Genomic DNA, 16207 nt, shown 5'->3' on the forward strand with positions numbered 1-16207 from the left:
TCCCAGAATGTGTTTTCGTGCCATGTGCGCCTCCGGATGCCAACCCCCGAGTTTCTGGAGAGCCGGCCACCGGCCGGACCACGCCACGTTCTGCAGGCCCGGGTTCGGTGTCCAATCATTGGAAGTTTTCACCACTATCACATCTGCCTTGTGGATACCTATAGCAAGGTCATCGTCTTCACGCTTGCACCCAGATGCCCGTCAGCAATGACATTCCCTAATTAGCAGAGTGTCCCTACAGTACGGAGAGTTCTTTCATGATTATGGGAGATGGCGCAACAGGGAATATGTCAATGATTGTCTCATGCTGTTTTTTTCAAATAATCATGCTCTCTACAAGGTATGAAGTAGCCAAAGATGTGTGCCAGCTGTGTCCAAAAAAGCCGCAACCAACCAGACAGGCTGATCGTTTCGTCACTGGAAGCTCATCCTTCCTTCCGGATGTTCTAGACCCTGTGTATATCCCTAGATTGTGCTCCAACGCCACATCAGAAGTGCTTTTAGCTTTCTTCAGAACTGCTCGACATATGAAGGATGCTGGATTAGGAAAGAAGAGCGGCATTGAGGCGCCTCAAGCAGAGCTGAAACCGGGACAAAGACATGGGAACTGAAGCAGTGGTCCATCTGCTGGCCACAAGTTAAACAACATGGTAGACACGGTGAGAGAGCAAAGTATAAAGAGGAGGCCACGTTCGCTCAAAGACTCGACTTTTTCACAACAAACAGATCAGCTCGAAGCATCTTACCTCCAGCTTTAATTTAAGAACCTACCGCTTATCACTTATTCCATCTTCAAACCATCAACATGTCTTCCTGCACCTGCCACGGATCCTTCCCCACCCCGGCCCAGCCGCCCAAGTACACCGACATGCAGGCCATCGCTGCCGTCGTCAACCCCGACACTGTCGACCGTGGAGACAGCGTTGACCAGCAGGTCATCCTGTTCCAGTCCCTTCCCAACGGCACCCTGGGCTTTGACCAGGTCCAGTTCAACGGCGACCATGGTGATCTCAGCAAGCAGAATGAGGATGGTGTCATTGGCTACTATGTCAACCCCTCCAAGATGGTTCCTACTCTCAAGTTCGGTTCCAGCTTGGCCACCGTGGTCTTGGATGACGTTGTAAGTCTCGGTTTCAGGAGTGACGAGAAATGGCTGATGTAGCTGACAATGAAAGGTGCGCACTTATGGCGTTTTCGAGGGAGACAGCTCCGTTTGGCTGCTCAGCCCTATCGTGATGCCCCTTGCCAACGCCACCATCCCCTACAAGTCTATCGCTGCGGCCGGTGATGGCAACAAGGCGGGAAGGCTCTTCTGGCAGGAGTAAGTGTTCTTTGGTAGTCCGGAAGGCTGAGAGTAGAGTGGGAATCATGCTGACACGGTTGCACTCGGATAGGAAGCGAAGTGGTCCCGATGGCACCTACTTCCAGCTCAAGGCTCGGGATCTCCAGTCCAGAGATGACGGTGCCGTCTGGGTCGAGGGCACCAAGGACTCCAAGGAGGGTACCCACCTTGCTGCCTTCTACGACGGCGAGGACTTTTGGGTTGTCTACCAGAACACTGCCGAGGATGACAACTCTGGCGAGGACCGCGACTTTATCAAGGCTGTTGCCCTCACCGGAACCACCCAGGGTATGTGCCATTCTTGATTCGCTAGGCCTTGGAAACCAATGCTAATTTTACCTACCCAAGGCAACATCATCCCCGGTAGCAGCGACAAGATCAACGGCCGCATCGCACGTATCGCCGCCTGCCGCGCCGACAACAGCGACCGCGTCTGCGTCTACTTCACCGACCAGTACAACAAGCTCCACCGCAGCTGGGCCAAGTGCAACCAGGACAGCACCGTCACCTTCCAAAAGGACGTCAAGGACGTCAAGGGCTTGATCATCAACAAGAAGTCTGGCCTGTCTGCTTTGGCTTCTCCCCTTGACAAGAGGAACGTCATCTACGCTGTCACTGGCACCAACAACAAGATCAGCTTTAACTCGGATAAGTGGGAGTGAGATAACTTGACTGGCGAGTTGGGGGTGAATTTGGACTCGCTGTCTGGTGTTCCGTCTGTGCTTGCTGCAACTCAGATACAGATTGATATTTCCATTACGATTGGGGATAGGCGGGCTCAGTTTTCGATCAAGACGGAGATGTGAGGTACAAGGGGAGAATCGGTCATTTTGTATGCAAGATTTAGTTAGCAAATGGGAGTAGTTTGGAATAATTTCTTCCTATAGGCTTTGCATTGCATACGAGCGGGGTTAACCTGTGAGGCTGTGCATAAGTACTGTGTCTGCCTGACCTCCAGCTCTCTGTGTGAGTTGCGGGGAACTCCCTCTCATCATGTCTTCCGAGTTCCCTTCTACAAAAATTCCGCCTTTCCTAGGTACCCATTACCGCACAACCCAGCAAAGACTCGAAGATGAGGCTTCTACACACGACGGAGCTTAAGCTCTATTCCTTCAACGAGGTCGGAAAGGATGTTCCCACATACGCGATTCTGTCCCACACCTGGGGCAAGGAGGAAGTCACATTCCAGGACATCCACTGCAATCCGGATGTGGCTAGCATGGCAGGATATCAAAAGATTACCGCCAGTTGCCGGATTGCTCGCAGAGAAGGCTATCAGTTCGTCTGGATCGACACCTGCTGTATCGACAAAAGCAGCAGCGCTGAGCTTTCCGAAGCTATCAACTCCATGTACCGGTGGTACCAACATTCCGCCATGTGCTTTGCCTTTCTGGAAGATGTTGTTTACCCATATACACACTCTTACTGTGTCACGAAGAAACGTGTTCGAGAGCCAGACCCGCCTGTAGAAACTTTTGAAGAGAGTTTCGGCAACAGCCGATGGTTCACAAGGGGTTGGACACTGCAAGAGCTCATTGCACCGCCGAACCTGCGATTCCACGATTGTAACTGGCGTCTTATCGACACGAAGGATGGACTCTATTCGCTGATTTCCAAGATCACCGGTATTGATGAGGATGTGCTTGCGAGACCAGGCGAGCTGCAGAATGCCTCCGTTGCACAAAGAATGTACTGGGCCAGCAGACGAGAAACAACACGATCTGAGGACTTGGCTTATTGCCTCATGGGAATTTTTGGTATAGCTATGCCCCTGTTGTACGGGGAAGGGGGAACCAAAGCATTTCTACGTCTGCAGCAGGAGATCTTGAACTCCACCGATGACCATTCCATCTTTCTATGGACACTTCCGCCACACGAAGTCGTGCACAATGAACTACGGGGTTTATTGGCAGAGTCTCCGAGCTGGTTTTCTCACGCAAGGCGGATATCACAGTCCCAGCACTCTCACGAAGATGACTGTTCGACCTTGTCTCGCATCACCAACCGCGGCTTGTTTCTGGAGCTTCCAGCTGTCGATCTGGACAAAGATGGGGTCGGTGACGTTTTACTTCTTCCTAGCTGTGACATTGAACCCGGGATACCATCCGCAATAATCGTGAGAAAGATCGATGGCACGGTCAATGATGAATACGCAAGGATTCTCGTAGGGGTTCCGATGGCCATCAAATCAAGAAGAATCGCCATTTGGGAAGACACAGTTGTTGACGAGGTGACGCATGCTACGGTTCGAATGTATTCCCGCCTATTGATTGAACGACGGAGCATTTACAAAAAGAGCTTATATGTGTCCCAAAGGCCCCAGCCGCAGCCTTGGAGAGTTCAAGGCTATTGGTTCACAATTTGGAACGAACCAAGCGTCTTTCGCATCGTTGCAGGTTGCGAAAACCTCTCCATAGGGTACGTGTATCACCAGCCAGTGGTAGTATCACAGAGGAGTGCATTACCAGCGTCTCAATGGAAACACGACCGGCAGACCTATTCCATTTTCATCGACATCAACCATTTATACAGACATAGAAATGTAGGCGATCACCAGCGTGTCATATCACTCGCCGCTCTTGACATGGAGGTTTGGGTGAAACTCAAGAGGTTTCCAACTATTGGTTCGCCTTTTTCCTCTGGCGAAGCAGATGTTGGAGCGGGAAGAATCTTGCAACTTCGGCTGATACTGGGTGCTGATTTCAACTATCATAATGGCCTCTCTCTCATCCCAACCATTACACCAGCTTGGTCGTTGGAGCTCACAAACAACCAACTCAGACAAGAAGGCCCGCATGTGGCTCTAATCGAGCCAAACAGCAAAGAAGTTTCCTTGAGACCTGTGGGATTGGAAGAACTTGTCGCATACGCCGAGATCAAGAGGGAAGAAAGGGATCTGAGAATGTGGTATGTGGTCAGCTTTGGGATCAAACAAGCGGGTCATGCATAGGACACACCAAAGTAGCGCTTAATAAAGCCTCTTTAACATGGTATACGCGTTCAAAAATCTATACAAACATTTCCACGGACGCAAAAAGGAGAGAACCTGGAATGCTGGTTGAAGAAAATCAAATAAAAGGGGTGGCAGCAAGTATTGGCAGTACTTGTTGGACAGCGGTATAAGCTTACAGTTTGCATCATGATTTTATCAGTTAATCAGCCCGTATAGCTCAGTGGTAGAGCGCATCACTCGTATCTGTGATCTCGATATGATGAGGTCCGCGGTTCAATCCCGCGTGGGGGCATTCATTTTTGGTCATTTTATCTCAAGTCAATATGACTTTCTTGTCACAATATCTCTCTTTCTCATTCATTTATTTTATCTTTTCTTGCTATCTTCCCCGTCAGTGTCTTCCTTTCTGGTGGCTGGATTGCACTGTACATTCTAACAGTTGGGAGTATTTCATACAAGTTAGAATTGCAAGTCATCAATAAATCGAGGATATCTTGTTTCGTTTCGGTTAGGTTATCGACCAGCCTGTTGTTTGGGTACTCGGCTATTTGTATAGGAACCCTCAGATACCCGTGCACCCTGGCTAGATCACATACGGCCATCTCTTATGTTTGTCTCGCTATATCCACAACCTGAGAGAAAGGCAAGTTGGGGTATGAGGTTGATAGGGCAACGGGAGAGGATTTCAATCATGAAATTGTAAAATAGGTATATGAGTTTGTCGTACAACTAGGTAGTTTGGAGTTTGCTACCTTTTCTAGTTGAGTTTGACCATCTCTTTTCACAACCTAGCTACAGTCTAGCGCTTCGTCTTTGTGAAACGTGCAGTGAAGTAGGTAGCTAGGAGATGAAGTGATTGGAAGCCGGCGAGTGGTCCTCCCAAGATTTTTTGGTTAGGCCGCTTCATGGGCCTCTCGTCGTCACCTGATATGCTGTGGCTGTTTTGGAGCGTTGAATTGCAGGATGTTGTGCACCCACACCTTTAAATAAGATCTTCCCCGCTCTTCATTGAACCATCACAAAACTTCAAAGTTCGCAAGCTTGTCCCTTTGTAGCAGCTCCGATCACCGTCCTGCAACGGTTGTCGAGCCATGCAGTTGTCGTGTTCTCCATGTCTAGGATCAGGGATCCAAAGCCCAATGTCTTACTTAATCTCTGACATCCGCTTGCCCGCCCGCGGTTCTCGGGGATAAGGCAACTGCAGTCTTTGCCTCTTGACGACAAAGTTTAGGACTTGATATCTTTGAGGTGGGCAGCCAGCAGGATGCGGAGCCGGATATCTTTATCATTTTGAGAAAGCCTCGACTCTGGACTCAATGATGCTGTGATACCCACGATCACCAACATGACTTCCTCTTTGAGGATCTGCGGAGTCCCGGTAGCCCCATCTCCACACCTCCGGTTGCCAAGAGGTTGCAGCAGACGAGGCATCCTGGGGTAGGCCATCTTGGCTAGAATCTGTCGAGTCGAGCACTGCGGAGGTTTGTTCCGAGATCACATGAGCGAAATTTGTATTTTCGCGCTTCTGGAAAGAAGCCCCTCTCCAAGAAGCGTGTCCAGTTTCCATCTTCTTGCATCCACGACTTTGGCGACTCGAGATCGACTTCCGGGTACGCCATCCTCGTTGCCGCATTTGATGACTTCTCGCCTCGCAAACAGTTCACCTTGGCAGCCGTTTTGATTCACCATACTTGTCTGACCAGTGGTGTTGATTTGGCCTTCACCGCTTCCGCAACTGTTAGCTAACAGAGCCCCTGAATTTGGCCCTTGACGTCCCCCCTGTCTCCACTTTCAGCAACCACCACGGCAACCTTTTTGAACTGTTCGCATCTCCTCCAAAACACCAGACATCACAACCCCGGATTTTTAACTTCTGATCAACCGGCACTCACCTTTCAAGAGTGGAGCTTCCCGCACTTTTCGGTCCCATCCGAGCCCAAGATCCGCACGTGGCGGCCCAGCTTCGCGTGGCTTCCGGCTCACAGCCTAAATACAACGCTCCACAATCACGACAACAGCAACCACTCAGCACTCAAGATAACGGCGTGCGGCCCAGATGGTCGGGATCTATGACAGCGGGCCCTACGAGGACCCGTTCGCTTGGGCAGGGTCCGACCTGGAACTGGCCCTACTCGCCCAGCAGCAGCAGCACCACCACCACCACCACAACCAGCACCTCACCGACCAGCTTGCCCGGTCCACGCCCGAGGACCTCACCTTTCCCACCGGACCAGTTCACCACCCTCAACAACATCATGACTTTCAAATGCCGATATCAACCATCGGAGGGATTTCAAAATCAGCAGCAGCAGCAGTCTCCCTCCCACCGACAGACCAGGCCTACCTCTCCCTCCAAGACTTCGAAAACACCACCATGACCGACGCCGGTGGTATCCAACCCTTTTCAGGCGACATGGACCTCGATCTCGACCTAGTCGAAGCCCTCGGCATCCCACCCTTCCCCTCCTCAGCCGAACCTCAGCCATCATCCATGACAGCAGACACCCTCAACACCCAACTAGAAACAGCCCGCACCCTCATCTCCACCCTCCAGGCCTCCCTCTCCAAAATCACACGCGAGCGCGACCAGGCCCGCATGCAGCTCTCCACCGCCAGAAACGAGCTGTACACAGCCCGCCAAGTGGAAAAACGACTCCGGGTGGAAAGAGACGAGGCTCACACGGAGAGGAAGCAACTCAAGGGGCAGCTGGAAAGTCTTAAAAAAGAGAGGGCGATGGGCAAGATGAACGAGGGTAGGTTGAGGAGGGAGAGGAACGAGGCGAGGATGGCGTTGGTTTTCAGGGGGGTGGGGATTCTGCCTCATGCGGGGGCGAGAGGGATAAGGGTTTCTCATCAGGGGGGCCAGACGGGGTTGGGGGCTGTGGGGTTGGGGCCGGGGGAGAGGGATATGGATAGTATGGATGAGGTGGGGGGGAGTGAGGGTTTGAAGGAGGGGGTGGGGTTTTTTGGGGGGACGTCGACTGAGGAGAGCTCGCCTGCTGGTGGTGAAGAGGGGGGGGAGCAGGCTGGGGCGGTGTTGGTTCAACCTGACGGTGTGAAGGAGGGGAGTTGAACGGTTGTCTTGTCGGTTGGCTAGTGGATGTCTTGATATGCGTGTGTTGGCTTGGTTCATTGTGTTTGAGCTTACCTGGGTAAGGTTCGTGTAACATCAACAGAATGACATTGTCTGAGTGATCTTTTAAGCGTAAAGAAATCTTATGACAGCATGCATTCAAGGTTACCGTTTGGGCAATTGCCAAGCAGGTACTGTTGATAGGCTGTTTACTCAGCCACCCAGCCCGCAATGCTGCCAGATACCACCAATCATTTGAGGCACAGCCCCGTTGGGCTGCTCTCCATTTATGTCACTGATGGATTTCTCTGCTGCCCCAAAAAGCAACTGTTTTCAACCCAACACTTGTTATCGCTTTGTCAAACACAACGCGGCTATTGCTCCACGTTGACATCAAACATCTCCTGCCAATACAACCACAAAGATGGCTCAAATTACGAGGGCGGGTTCTCCAGGCGAAGTCTCAGACATTCTACCGCGATCCTCTACAAATACCTACCAGTATTCTCCCTTTTCAAAGGACGCCGAAAAATCTTCGATACGTTTAATTCGACTTCTTCCAGGATACCCAAGCTCGCCTGTCGTTGTGGAGCTTGTAACAGTTCCACTGGATCCAGGCAAAATACCGTATTATGAGGCCGTCTCGTATGTCTGGGGGACTTCATACCAGCAGTACGAAATAGCGTGTGATGGTCTGTCCATGGCTGTTAGTGAAAGTGCTCTGTTGGCCTTGAGACGGTTTCGATTTGTTGATCATATCAGGTAGGTAGGTGTACCTCTATTTATGCTCGAAACCAAGGCTGATGCAACATGACACGCGTTCCAGGCTTCTCTGGATCGATCAGATATGCATCAACCAGCAAGACGACAAGGAGAAGTCCTCCCAAGTTATGCTCATGGGCGAAATCTACGGAACTGCGAGCCAAGTCCTGGTCTATCTCGGGGAGGCCGACGACACAAGTGACAAAGCAATGGACTACATCTCTGAGCGATGCGCACAGCAGGAGGAATGGCCTCGTCAGTTTGTGGTCCAGGTCTTGTCACGTCCCTGGTTTAGCAGGGTCTGGATCCTTCAAGAGGTTGCTCTTGCCCACACATCACTGGTCATTTGTGGCGCCAAATGCGTGCCGTGGGCTTGTTTTCGCGAATGGTGGACACGAAACGAGTTGCTACTCGGGCCCGAGGTCAACCCGCCGCCTGTCTTGTCATACGGACTCAGTGTCATGAAGCGGCCTACGCTTTTACAGCAGCTTCACGATACCCGACATAGCAAGGCCACTCTGGCTCTTGACAAGATATACGCTCTCTTGGCGTTACTGCAGCCCGAAGACAGGATTGGGGTTCTCGTAGATTACAGTTTGTCAACGGCCGAGGTGTACACCTCGGTCGCCAAATCAATCATCGAACGGACCAAATCATTGGCCATCCTGTCCGGAAAAGAAGAAAAGCCCTACGTCGAACGGGAAAGGTTGCCGTCCTGGGTGCCAGATTGGGGTACCGTCCCCTCCGCCGTATCACTAGGGCTAGCCAACAAATACCTCGACCCCTTCGACGCCGGAGGAAAGCCAGCCTGTCGAGTAAACATCAGCATCCCCCTAAACGGGCCACCAACGCTACACTGCCTCGGCATTACCTTTGACACGGTCAAGAAGTTGACTCTTTCCACCATGCGTCCCGGCCAAGACGCAGCCACCAACAATGTCGAAGTACTAACAGATTGGCTAGACCTCATAAGCGGATCTTCAAGCTCTGTCGTGTCGGAAACCGCCGATTATCTGATTGGCCAATTCAACCAAAACCTCCGCGGCGTATCCTCATACTCCCGCAGCCCACCACAACCTCCAAAATTCGCCTATTCACTATGGACAACAATACAAGCCCTCTCCACTCCCACCCTGCAGCTCGAGCCAGCTGAACTTTATGCAAGAAACAACCGCGGTAAACCCACCAGCGACACCCTAAAATTCTGTTATGAACGCAAGCTCTTCCTCACCCAGAGCGGTGCGCTCGGATTGGGCCCCCCTGATCTTCTCCAAGGTGACACCGTCGCCGTGCTGCTTGGAGCACCAGTGCCCCATATCCTACGAAGGCTCCCATCATCAGAACAGAACAACTCCTCCAACGTGTATGCTCTCGTTGGCGAGTGTTTTGTCGACGGCATCATGGCCGGAGAGGCTCTCAACCACCTGCAGGATCAGCTCAAAGAGATGGGACATCGATGTCGTACGTTTGCAAAGAGCTGCTCCAACGCCCCATTGGAGACCTTTTGTATCCAGTAATTTGTTAAGCTCTTCTTCTTTCTCTCCCACGTACGGTAAACACGGGACATTAAAATGAGACAAAAGAGAAAATAACTCAAGACTCTTTCACTCTTATTCTTGATTGGCTTGATGAGTGCCATCTACTTCCATACATCATGCAGGTAGCTAATCCTGACAAGGTTTACTTCAACAATAAGCTACAAAATTCCGCCTTCCCTCAACCCCTAATCTCAATAACCATCCCAGGCCAGTATCGTGGCCACAAAAACAAACAGCAATAATTGTACATTCGCCGGATTCTTTCTCTATTTGCCCAAGAAGCTTCACCATCCATCAAGCCAATCATCCTCAGCGGATGTCCACTGCTGGTCTCCGGATGCTGTCGGCCAAGGCTCAGATATCGTCGTCTCAGCCCCCGCAGCCCCCACGCCCGTATTATTCGACAACGTCTCCACCTCAGCCTCCCCCGTATCCGAATACCGCTGGCTCATCTTCACATTAGTGAGCGGCGACCCCCCCCGCAAAACATCCGATCGAATCTCCTCAGCCGACCGAGCCGGGATGTAGTCCCGCCAATCGAGCCCAAACGTCTTCTCGCGCCTGCCGTTGAACTGAGCCAAAACTGCCCCGAGCTCATCATCCGTCTCTGTCCCCTTGACATGGGCGAACTTGAGCACAGGCTTCCTTTTCTTTTCGTCTTGCTCTGTGGCGACTTGCAAGGCTTTCCAGCACTGAAACATCCCATAGAGAAAGCTGTTGGTTTCTTGCAGACCGCGGAAAACGGCGACACCGTCATCGAGAGACTCGGGTGTGTCGGCCCCCGAGACGGAAGGGGCGGGACTGTCTAGGCTTGAAGCTGACGCATTCGCCAAAATCCCAGAATTGAGACTGGTTTGTTGAAGGAGACCCTCGACGTGTGCCAAACTTTGGGCGTGGCCATCATTTTGGTTGCCAGCCGGATGTGGAGGAACTGGAGGGGCGGCAGTGTTGGGGGTGTGGCTGGTGTGGGTGGTTGAACTATCGTGGTTCCATGGCTGATATTTCTCGCGGTCCGAGCACGAGGCGGCAAACGCCTCCATCTCCTCGTCGGTCCAGAAGCGAATCAAGTTGTAGGGCACCTCAGAGGCTTGGGCCCAGCGCTGGTTTTCATGGTGCGCAACGTCTTTGGCGACACGGCCCAAGAAGCCGCTGGTTGACAGGCTCGGGCAGCGACTTGGCTTGCACAGGGCCGGGAGAGCGAAGACCTTCATGCTGATGGGAAGAAGGAGGACGACCTCTTCGACCGTTTTCAACAAATTGTTGCTCATGCTAAGGTTTTCAAACATTGACCGATTGAAGCGTGAGCAGAGGATAGTTGCCGGGACCATGACCTTTTGAACTCCGTGGACATATGACTGAGCATCGACTGAGCTCATACGCAGCACCCCGATAGCATGGCCGGTAAAGAGAAGGTAGTCGCGATCAATGTGAACATGGTTGTGGAGGGGGCTCTTGAAGCGTTCATCAGCAGAGCGACTTGACCGCGATGGGAACGCTCGACGGTTCCGGGTGTCTCGTTCAGTGGGAAGAAAGTGAAGCTCCTGGGGAGTATCCGCGTAAAACTGGTGGTTCTCCTCGTGGACCCTGCAGTCGGCCAGACATCTGAGAGCGACCTCACGACTCTTGACGCATGTCTGGGCCAAAACACGGGCCGAATGGATTTCTCGGGCCGGTGGTAGGAAGGTGGAGACCGGGATGATGCGAGGGACCTCATTGACCTCAAGTTCCATCGCCATCTCCCAGACCATAACTTGGAGCTCGTCCGGGAGCTCTGGGAAGCGGGTGAATCGCCAAGCCGGGACGCTGGGGACCATAGCATCCATGTACAGGCGCAGATATTTATACGGGCCGTTTTGTGTGCCCGGCAATGGCTGATCATGCATGTTGGTGGGTTGTGGTGATCCCATTGTTATCTCTGGCGGATGACGGATGGCGGATGGAGAGATGGTGATCCAGGAACTGGGCGTGTTTGGTTTCGTCTGGTTCGATTGTGGGTGAAAAATGAAAAGCGACGATGCCGAGCTAAAGCGGCAACGGGACCGCAAGAGGGAGAGAAGGTGACGCAACGTCAAAACAGCAGGCCACAGCAGAGAAGGGCAGGGTAATGGTAGACCGTAGGGAAGGCGATAAAGCGAATTGGTCGTAGTCGAGTAAGGAAGCCTCTTCTCATTGCCGAATTCTCCCGAGCTAGTCAAGTGTTGATATGGCCCGGTTTGCGTTGCTCAGACAGGACACAGGTTGTCTGGTGTCCCGTGATTGCATCAAAAAGCTTGGCGGTCGGGCCGACGATCTGCGGAGAACAATGGGGATGGGACCCGCGGGTGCTCCGCTTTGCGCCGGTTGCAGTCATGCAAGGACATCGACATGGTATTCCTGGCGGGCAGTCTGGAACAGCAATGATGAGGAAGAGAGATGCAATTATTTCACGGAAGAAAGGAGAACGGGACACGGAAAAGAAAGATAAGATAACCAATGCACCATTCGCCAAACCACGTGCATGTGGGTGATCCGTGCAGTGTTCCACAGGGCTGCTCAAATCTCACATCCGCCCCCACCTCACTGAAGAAAGGCTCTACACATCTTCTTCTAGGCTTCCAGGTTCTCACACATTCATGAGACAAGCTGAAATGGGTCTTGTTCTGCTTTGTTTACTTGTATTTTGATATATCACGACCAAGAATAAAGATTATATCAGTCACGTCATAAACCTCACCTCCTCAGAGCCTACTCTCTCTCAGCCGCAGCCCTACACAGTGTTTCACAAGTCTCGATTGGCTGTCCTTGTTGCCGGATAGCATGCAAAAAACTCAGCCCCCTCCAAGCCCCAGGTAAAATCGGGACTGTTGCGGCACAGCACCAGAAGCAAGCCCAGTCAATGCCTTCAACCTCAAACTCTCGCATTTCAACCGTCGCACCCACCTGTTGCGCTGCATACGCTCCCAAATTAAGCATACTCTATCCCGCGCAAACCAGGCCCCCAGAGAATGTGGCGTCACAGAGGTCGTTGCTGCGGTCCCATCCCGCTTGGGGCCGGCGCCGAGTCAAAATGATAAGCTTCCAGCTCCCAGGAGAGACATTTAGCTACCGTCTTTTGCTTCCCCAAGCCTAAGCTCCCAATTAAAACACCAGGCTGTACTCATGTCTGGCCTCTTTCATCTCAACCCAACCCAACACCAGACAGGTGAACTCGCGCCATCACCGGCATGGAGGACCCCACACTCTACAACCCAACCAATATTACCCACCTCTCCAACCTCAGCATATCTTACCTTGCAGATGTGCTTCTCGCCAAAGGCAACAATGCTACCCGGGACGGCTTTGGCTGCCGCCCCGCCTCCTTGATCCTTCCGCTTGACAATTTATCCATTTTGGAACTCGAACCCAACCCTGATATCCACATGAACCTCACCGTGGGGGTCAATCCAACCCAGCTTGATCCCGGGGTCTCTCAGCTGAGGGATATGGCGAGGGGTCTTTTTCCTTATCCTCTGAATGAGTCTGGCATCGGAGATGTCGTCAACTGGTGGACTGACAACACCGAAAATCACCCAGCTGACACCAAGCGGTTCTTGGGTGCTGTGGTCAACATGTGTGGAGGAGAGTACTGCCGCTCAGGAAAAGTCACTGTTGGCAACCCAGATATTGTCGGGATAGGGGTATGTTCCTTGCCCAACATCATCGGTTAGCACCCTTACTGACATCATCACAGATGATAGTAGCCATAGGAATGCTCCTCTGCCTCACCGTTGCCTTCTCCCTCTTATCCTTCGGCCCTTTGATCGACGTCGTTGCCCGCGCCCCTTACACCACCCGTAAAACCCGCTTCTCCCTCCGCGTCTCCTGCATCGGCACCGTCGACGAGCTCTTCTCGGCCGTGTTTGTCTTTGCCCTGGCCGTCATAGTCTCAACGTTTGTCTTTCGGTACCGAACCGACACCCGCTTCGATGCGCTCATGGCCAACGCGCTAAGCCAGCTCTGCAGCACCACTGTCATCATGCTCGCCGCGGCGTACTGGTGTCACAACCAGCAACGGCCGCACGCCACCGGGTCGGTGTTTCTCATTGCCGTCCTCACCATCGCCCTGTATGTCACCCATGCAGGAGTTGCAAACATGAGGGCGAGTGAAGCCGAGATGGCATGCGGCATAGGCAAACAGAGGGTCAGTCTTATGAAAGGCGACCCCTTTGACATGGAGAAATTCCACTTTGTTCCCGTGGGCTTTGGGAGCTGGTTTCTGGCCTTGATTGGTGCCGTGTTTCACCACCCGTGGATGAATAGGTTCAGGCCGACCAAGGACCACAAGATGATTTGGAGGATCCTGTGGAAGACGGTGGGTAGCTTCCCTACCGTGTTCGGCCTGATTGGACTGGCCGTATACATGGCGTATTTTATGAATACGTGGCAGCTGATGAAGGAGAATTACGGAAAGACTTTTAGTCAGAATGTCAAAGAGTGGGGTTTTGGACAGTATCTGGCTGTGTTTACCTGGGTGCCGCCGATTCTGACGTTTGGGCACTTGTTTATCTCTGGGATGGAGAAGGCGATTGAGCAGAGGTTGCCGTATGGATGGACGGCCGTTAAACTCCACGGTTCAGTCGACTACCGCGGTGATGATGGGAAGGATGATGATCAGGGGGGGAGTAATTGGACAGGAAGTCGGAGCTCGCGAAGTCGCGTGCGGGAGGTGGACAGTTTGGCACAGAGGCACGAGATGGGGGAATTGTTGAAGACATCACCAAAGACGAAGACAGCGACGCCGCAGGAGATGATTTACCCATTTCCCGAACAGAGGCCGGGGCAAGTGGCGAGTCCGATCATCCCGTTTCCAGAGGGTCCTGGGCAGATGCCAACAGCGTATACACTAGGGAGTTTGTATGATCCGGCGCATCCTCAAGGGTCCCCGAGATTCGCATATAACAATGGGGCGGGTCTGGAAGCCAACACGGGGTATCCTGCCACGCCTACGGACGCGCCTGGCTATCATGAGCCACGGCATTGATGTACGACTACTGTATTGGTGTTATAATTATTAGGTATACCCGGTTGGAGACAGGAGTCTGGAAAGAAGGGGGCATATGCCAAGATTTTGCTAGATTTACCAAGAGATCCTACTACATTTCACTCTACCACCACACCCTAGGCTGCCTACTCATGCAACCTCCAATAACACTCCCCCACGTGCTTCCCATCCAGCACCCGTTTAAAAATCTCATGATTAAACTTGGACACCGAATCCGGTCCTGCCCCAGGCGGGTCCCACACAGCAAACACCACATCGGTCCACCAATCCACCGCAAACTCATCCCCCCTCAACACCTCCAACCAGCACAACGCCACATCCTCGGCCGGGTTCTTGTATCTCGTCCCGCACCCCACCGCCCCAAGAACCAACCTAGTATGCCTGTGCATCCCCGCCACCCTCAGCGTCGACCTCATCCTCATCTTGAGCCTTTCTCTGTCAGTATACCGATGAAAAGCCTGCTTCGGCCTCGTCCTCCCCAGCTCAGCAGGCACCATGTAGGTTTTTGTCTCGGGGCGGTACTGCGCCCCCATCGTGATGGCCGCCACGACGGGCAAATTTTCGGGGTGGTCCAGATCGAGGAAGCGATGAGATGTGTCCCGACGAACAACTTGAACGTACGGACTGTAGAGCACAGAGGTGTTCATTCCCATCGGGTGCCGCCCCCGTTCTAGACTCATCCCGAGAGAAGTCCTCTAGCACAGACTCTCGCTCTGGGAGAAATCCCCGTGTCTACTACCCCGCCTCTCGTTCCCGGAGGGGCGGTCGACGTCGCTACAGTTGAGGATTAATGGCCTGAACCGGACTGGCTGCCCGTCTTTGGGGAGGGGGGGGTCCCGCTCGGGGAGGGAGAGGGCCGCTTCTAGGGTGTCCATGTTGACTACTTTGACGGTTACTTGTGGGCTTTTGGCCGGGCGGATGGAGGGGTCGAGTCGGGTGGTGTTGGTGAAGTCGAATTGTTCGCATGTTTGGGCGTGGGAGGTGCGGCCGAGGCGGGTGAGGATGGAGGGGAGGACGCGGCGGGTTTCGGGGCTGAGGGCGGTGAGGTGGGCGCGGAGGATGGGGTTGATGGAGGGGTCGATTTGGGGCGGGGGCTCGAGGGGGGGGAGGGAGGATCTGACTTGTTTGGCGGGGGAGGAGGGGGTACCGCGACCGCGGCCGCGACTTGGACCTGGACCCGCGGGAACAGAGGGCTCGGAGGATTCAGAATAGTCGGTTACTGAGTCTACGTAGGGGGCTGGGGGCCGAGGGCCGCGGGGTCGGAGGGGTGCCACGGGGGGTGCGGGGGGCAGGTTGAGGTAGGGGACTGGTGGTGTTGGACGGTAATCCTGTGGAGGAGGGTAGGTCACTGGGCGGGACCAAGGGGCAGGGCGAGTAGGTCTTGGAAGCGCAGGGAGGGATGGAGGTCTAAGTCCTGGAGCTGGAGGCGAACGTCTCATTGTTGGAGGTGACCGTCTAATTGTTGGAGGCGAACGTCGATCGCCGTAAACAGGATCAGTTTTGCTAATAGGGACAGGAC

At 53.2% G+C, this 16207-nt stretch overlaps 7 protein-coding genes and 1 non-coding gene across 8 annotated transcripts; 6 read left to right on the forward strand and 2 right to left on the reverse strand.

Annotated features, from left to right (window-relative positions):
• The first annotated feature begins 489 nt into the window (after positions 1-489).
• Positions 490-2239, forward strand: QC761_506500 (uncharacterized protein). The gene is made up of 4 exons (XM_062879875.1): positions 490-1120; positions 1176-1321; positions 1395-1630; positions 1691-2239. The coding sequence occupies exons 1-4, from the start codon at positions 806-808 to the stop codon at positions 2002-2004; spliced, it is 1011 nt and encodes a 336-aa protein (XP_062731260.1). The 5' UTR covers positions 490-805; the 3' UTR covers positions 2005-2239.
• A 96-nt stretch (positions 2240-2335) lies between these two features.
• On the forward strand, positions 2336-4292 carry QC761_506490 (uncharacterized protein; the record flags this gene model as incomplete). The annotated part of the gene is made up of 2 exons (XM_062879874.1): positions 2336-2378; positions 2407-4292. The coding sequence occupies 2 exons, from the start codon at positions 2336-2338 to the stop codon at positions 4290-4292; spliced, it is 1929 nt and encodes a 642-aa protein (XP_062731261.1).
• A 209-nt stretch (positions 4293-4501) lies between these two features.
• QC761_0082950 lies at positions 4502-4587 on the forward strand. Its single transcript has one exon. It is a non-coding gene; the product is annotated as a tRNA-Thr (tRNA).
• Positions 4588-6351: 1764 nt separating this feature from the next.
• QC761_506480 (uncharacterized protein) lies at positions 6352-7368 on the forward strand (the record flags this gene model as incomplete). Its single annotated transcript, XM_062879873.1, has 1 exon — positions 6352-7368. The coding sequence occupies one exon, from the start codon at positions 6352-6354 to the stop codon at positions 7366-7368; it is 1017 nt and encodes a 338-aa protein (XP_062731262.1).
• Positions 7369-7792: 424 nt separating this feature from the next.
• Positions 7793-9647, forward strand: QC761_506470 (uncharacterized protein; the record flags this gene model as incomplete). Its single annotated transcript, XM_062879872.1, has 2 exons — positions 7793-8130; positions 8195-9647. 2 exons carry the CDS (start codon positions 7793-7795, stop codon positions 9645-9647), a joined length of 1791 nt encoding a protein of 596 aa, XP_062731263.1.
• Positions 9648-9952: 305 nt separating this feature from the next.
• QC761_506465 (uncharacterized protein) lies at positions 9953-11575 on the reverse strand (the record flags this gene model as incomplete). Its single annotated transcript, XM_062879871.1, has 1 exon — positions 9953-11575. One exon carries the CDS (start codon positions 11573-11575, stop codon positions 9953-9955), a length of 1623 nt encoding a protein of 540 aa, XP_062731264.1.
• A 1296-nt stretch (positions 11576-12871) lies between these two features.
• Positions 12872-14796, forward strand: QC761_506460 (uncharacterized protein; the record flags this gene model as incomplete). The annotated part of the gene is made up of 2 exons (XM_062879870.1): positions 12872-13324; positions 13378-14796. 2 exons carry the CDS (start codon positions 12872-12874, stop codon positions 14665-14667), a joined length of 1743 nt encoding a protein of 580 aa, XP_062731265.1. The 3' UTR covers positions 14668-14796.
• Positions 14797-14813: 17 nt separating this feature from the next.
• Positions 14814-16127, reverse strand: QC761_506450 (uncharacterized protein; the record flags this gene model as incomplete). Its single annotated transcript, XM_062879869.1, has 2 exons — positions 14814-15358; positions 15395-16127. 2 exons carry the CDS (start codon positions 16125-16127, stop codon positions 14814-14816), a joined length of 1278 nt encoding a protein of 425 aa, XP_062731266.1.
• Between the last annotated feature and the right edge of the window lie 80 nt (positions 16128-16207).

The sequence above is a fragment of the Podospora bellae-mahoneyi genome, chromosome 5 (genome assembly GCF_035222275.1).
Source record: "Podospora bellae-mahoneyi strain CBS 112042 chromosome 5, whole genome shotgun sequence".
In the NCBI taxonomy this organism is placed as follows: Eukaryota; Fungi; Ascomycota; class Sordariomycetes; order Sordariales; family Podosporaceae; genus Podospora; species Podospora bellae-mahoneyi.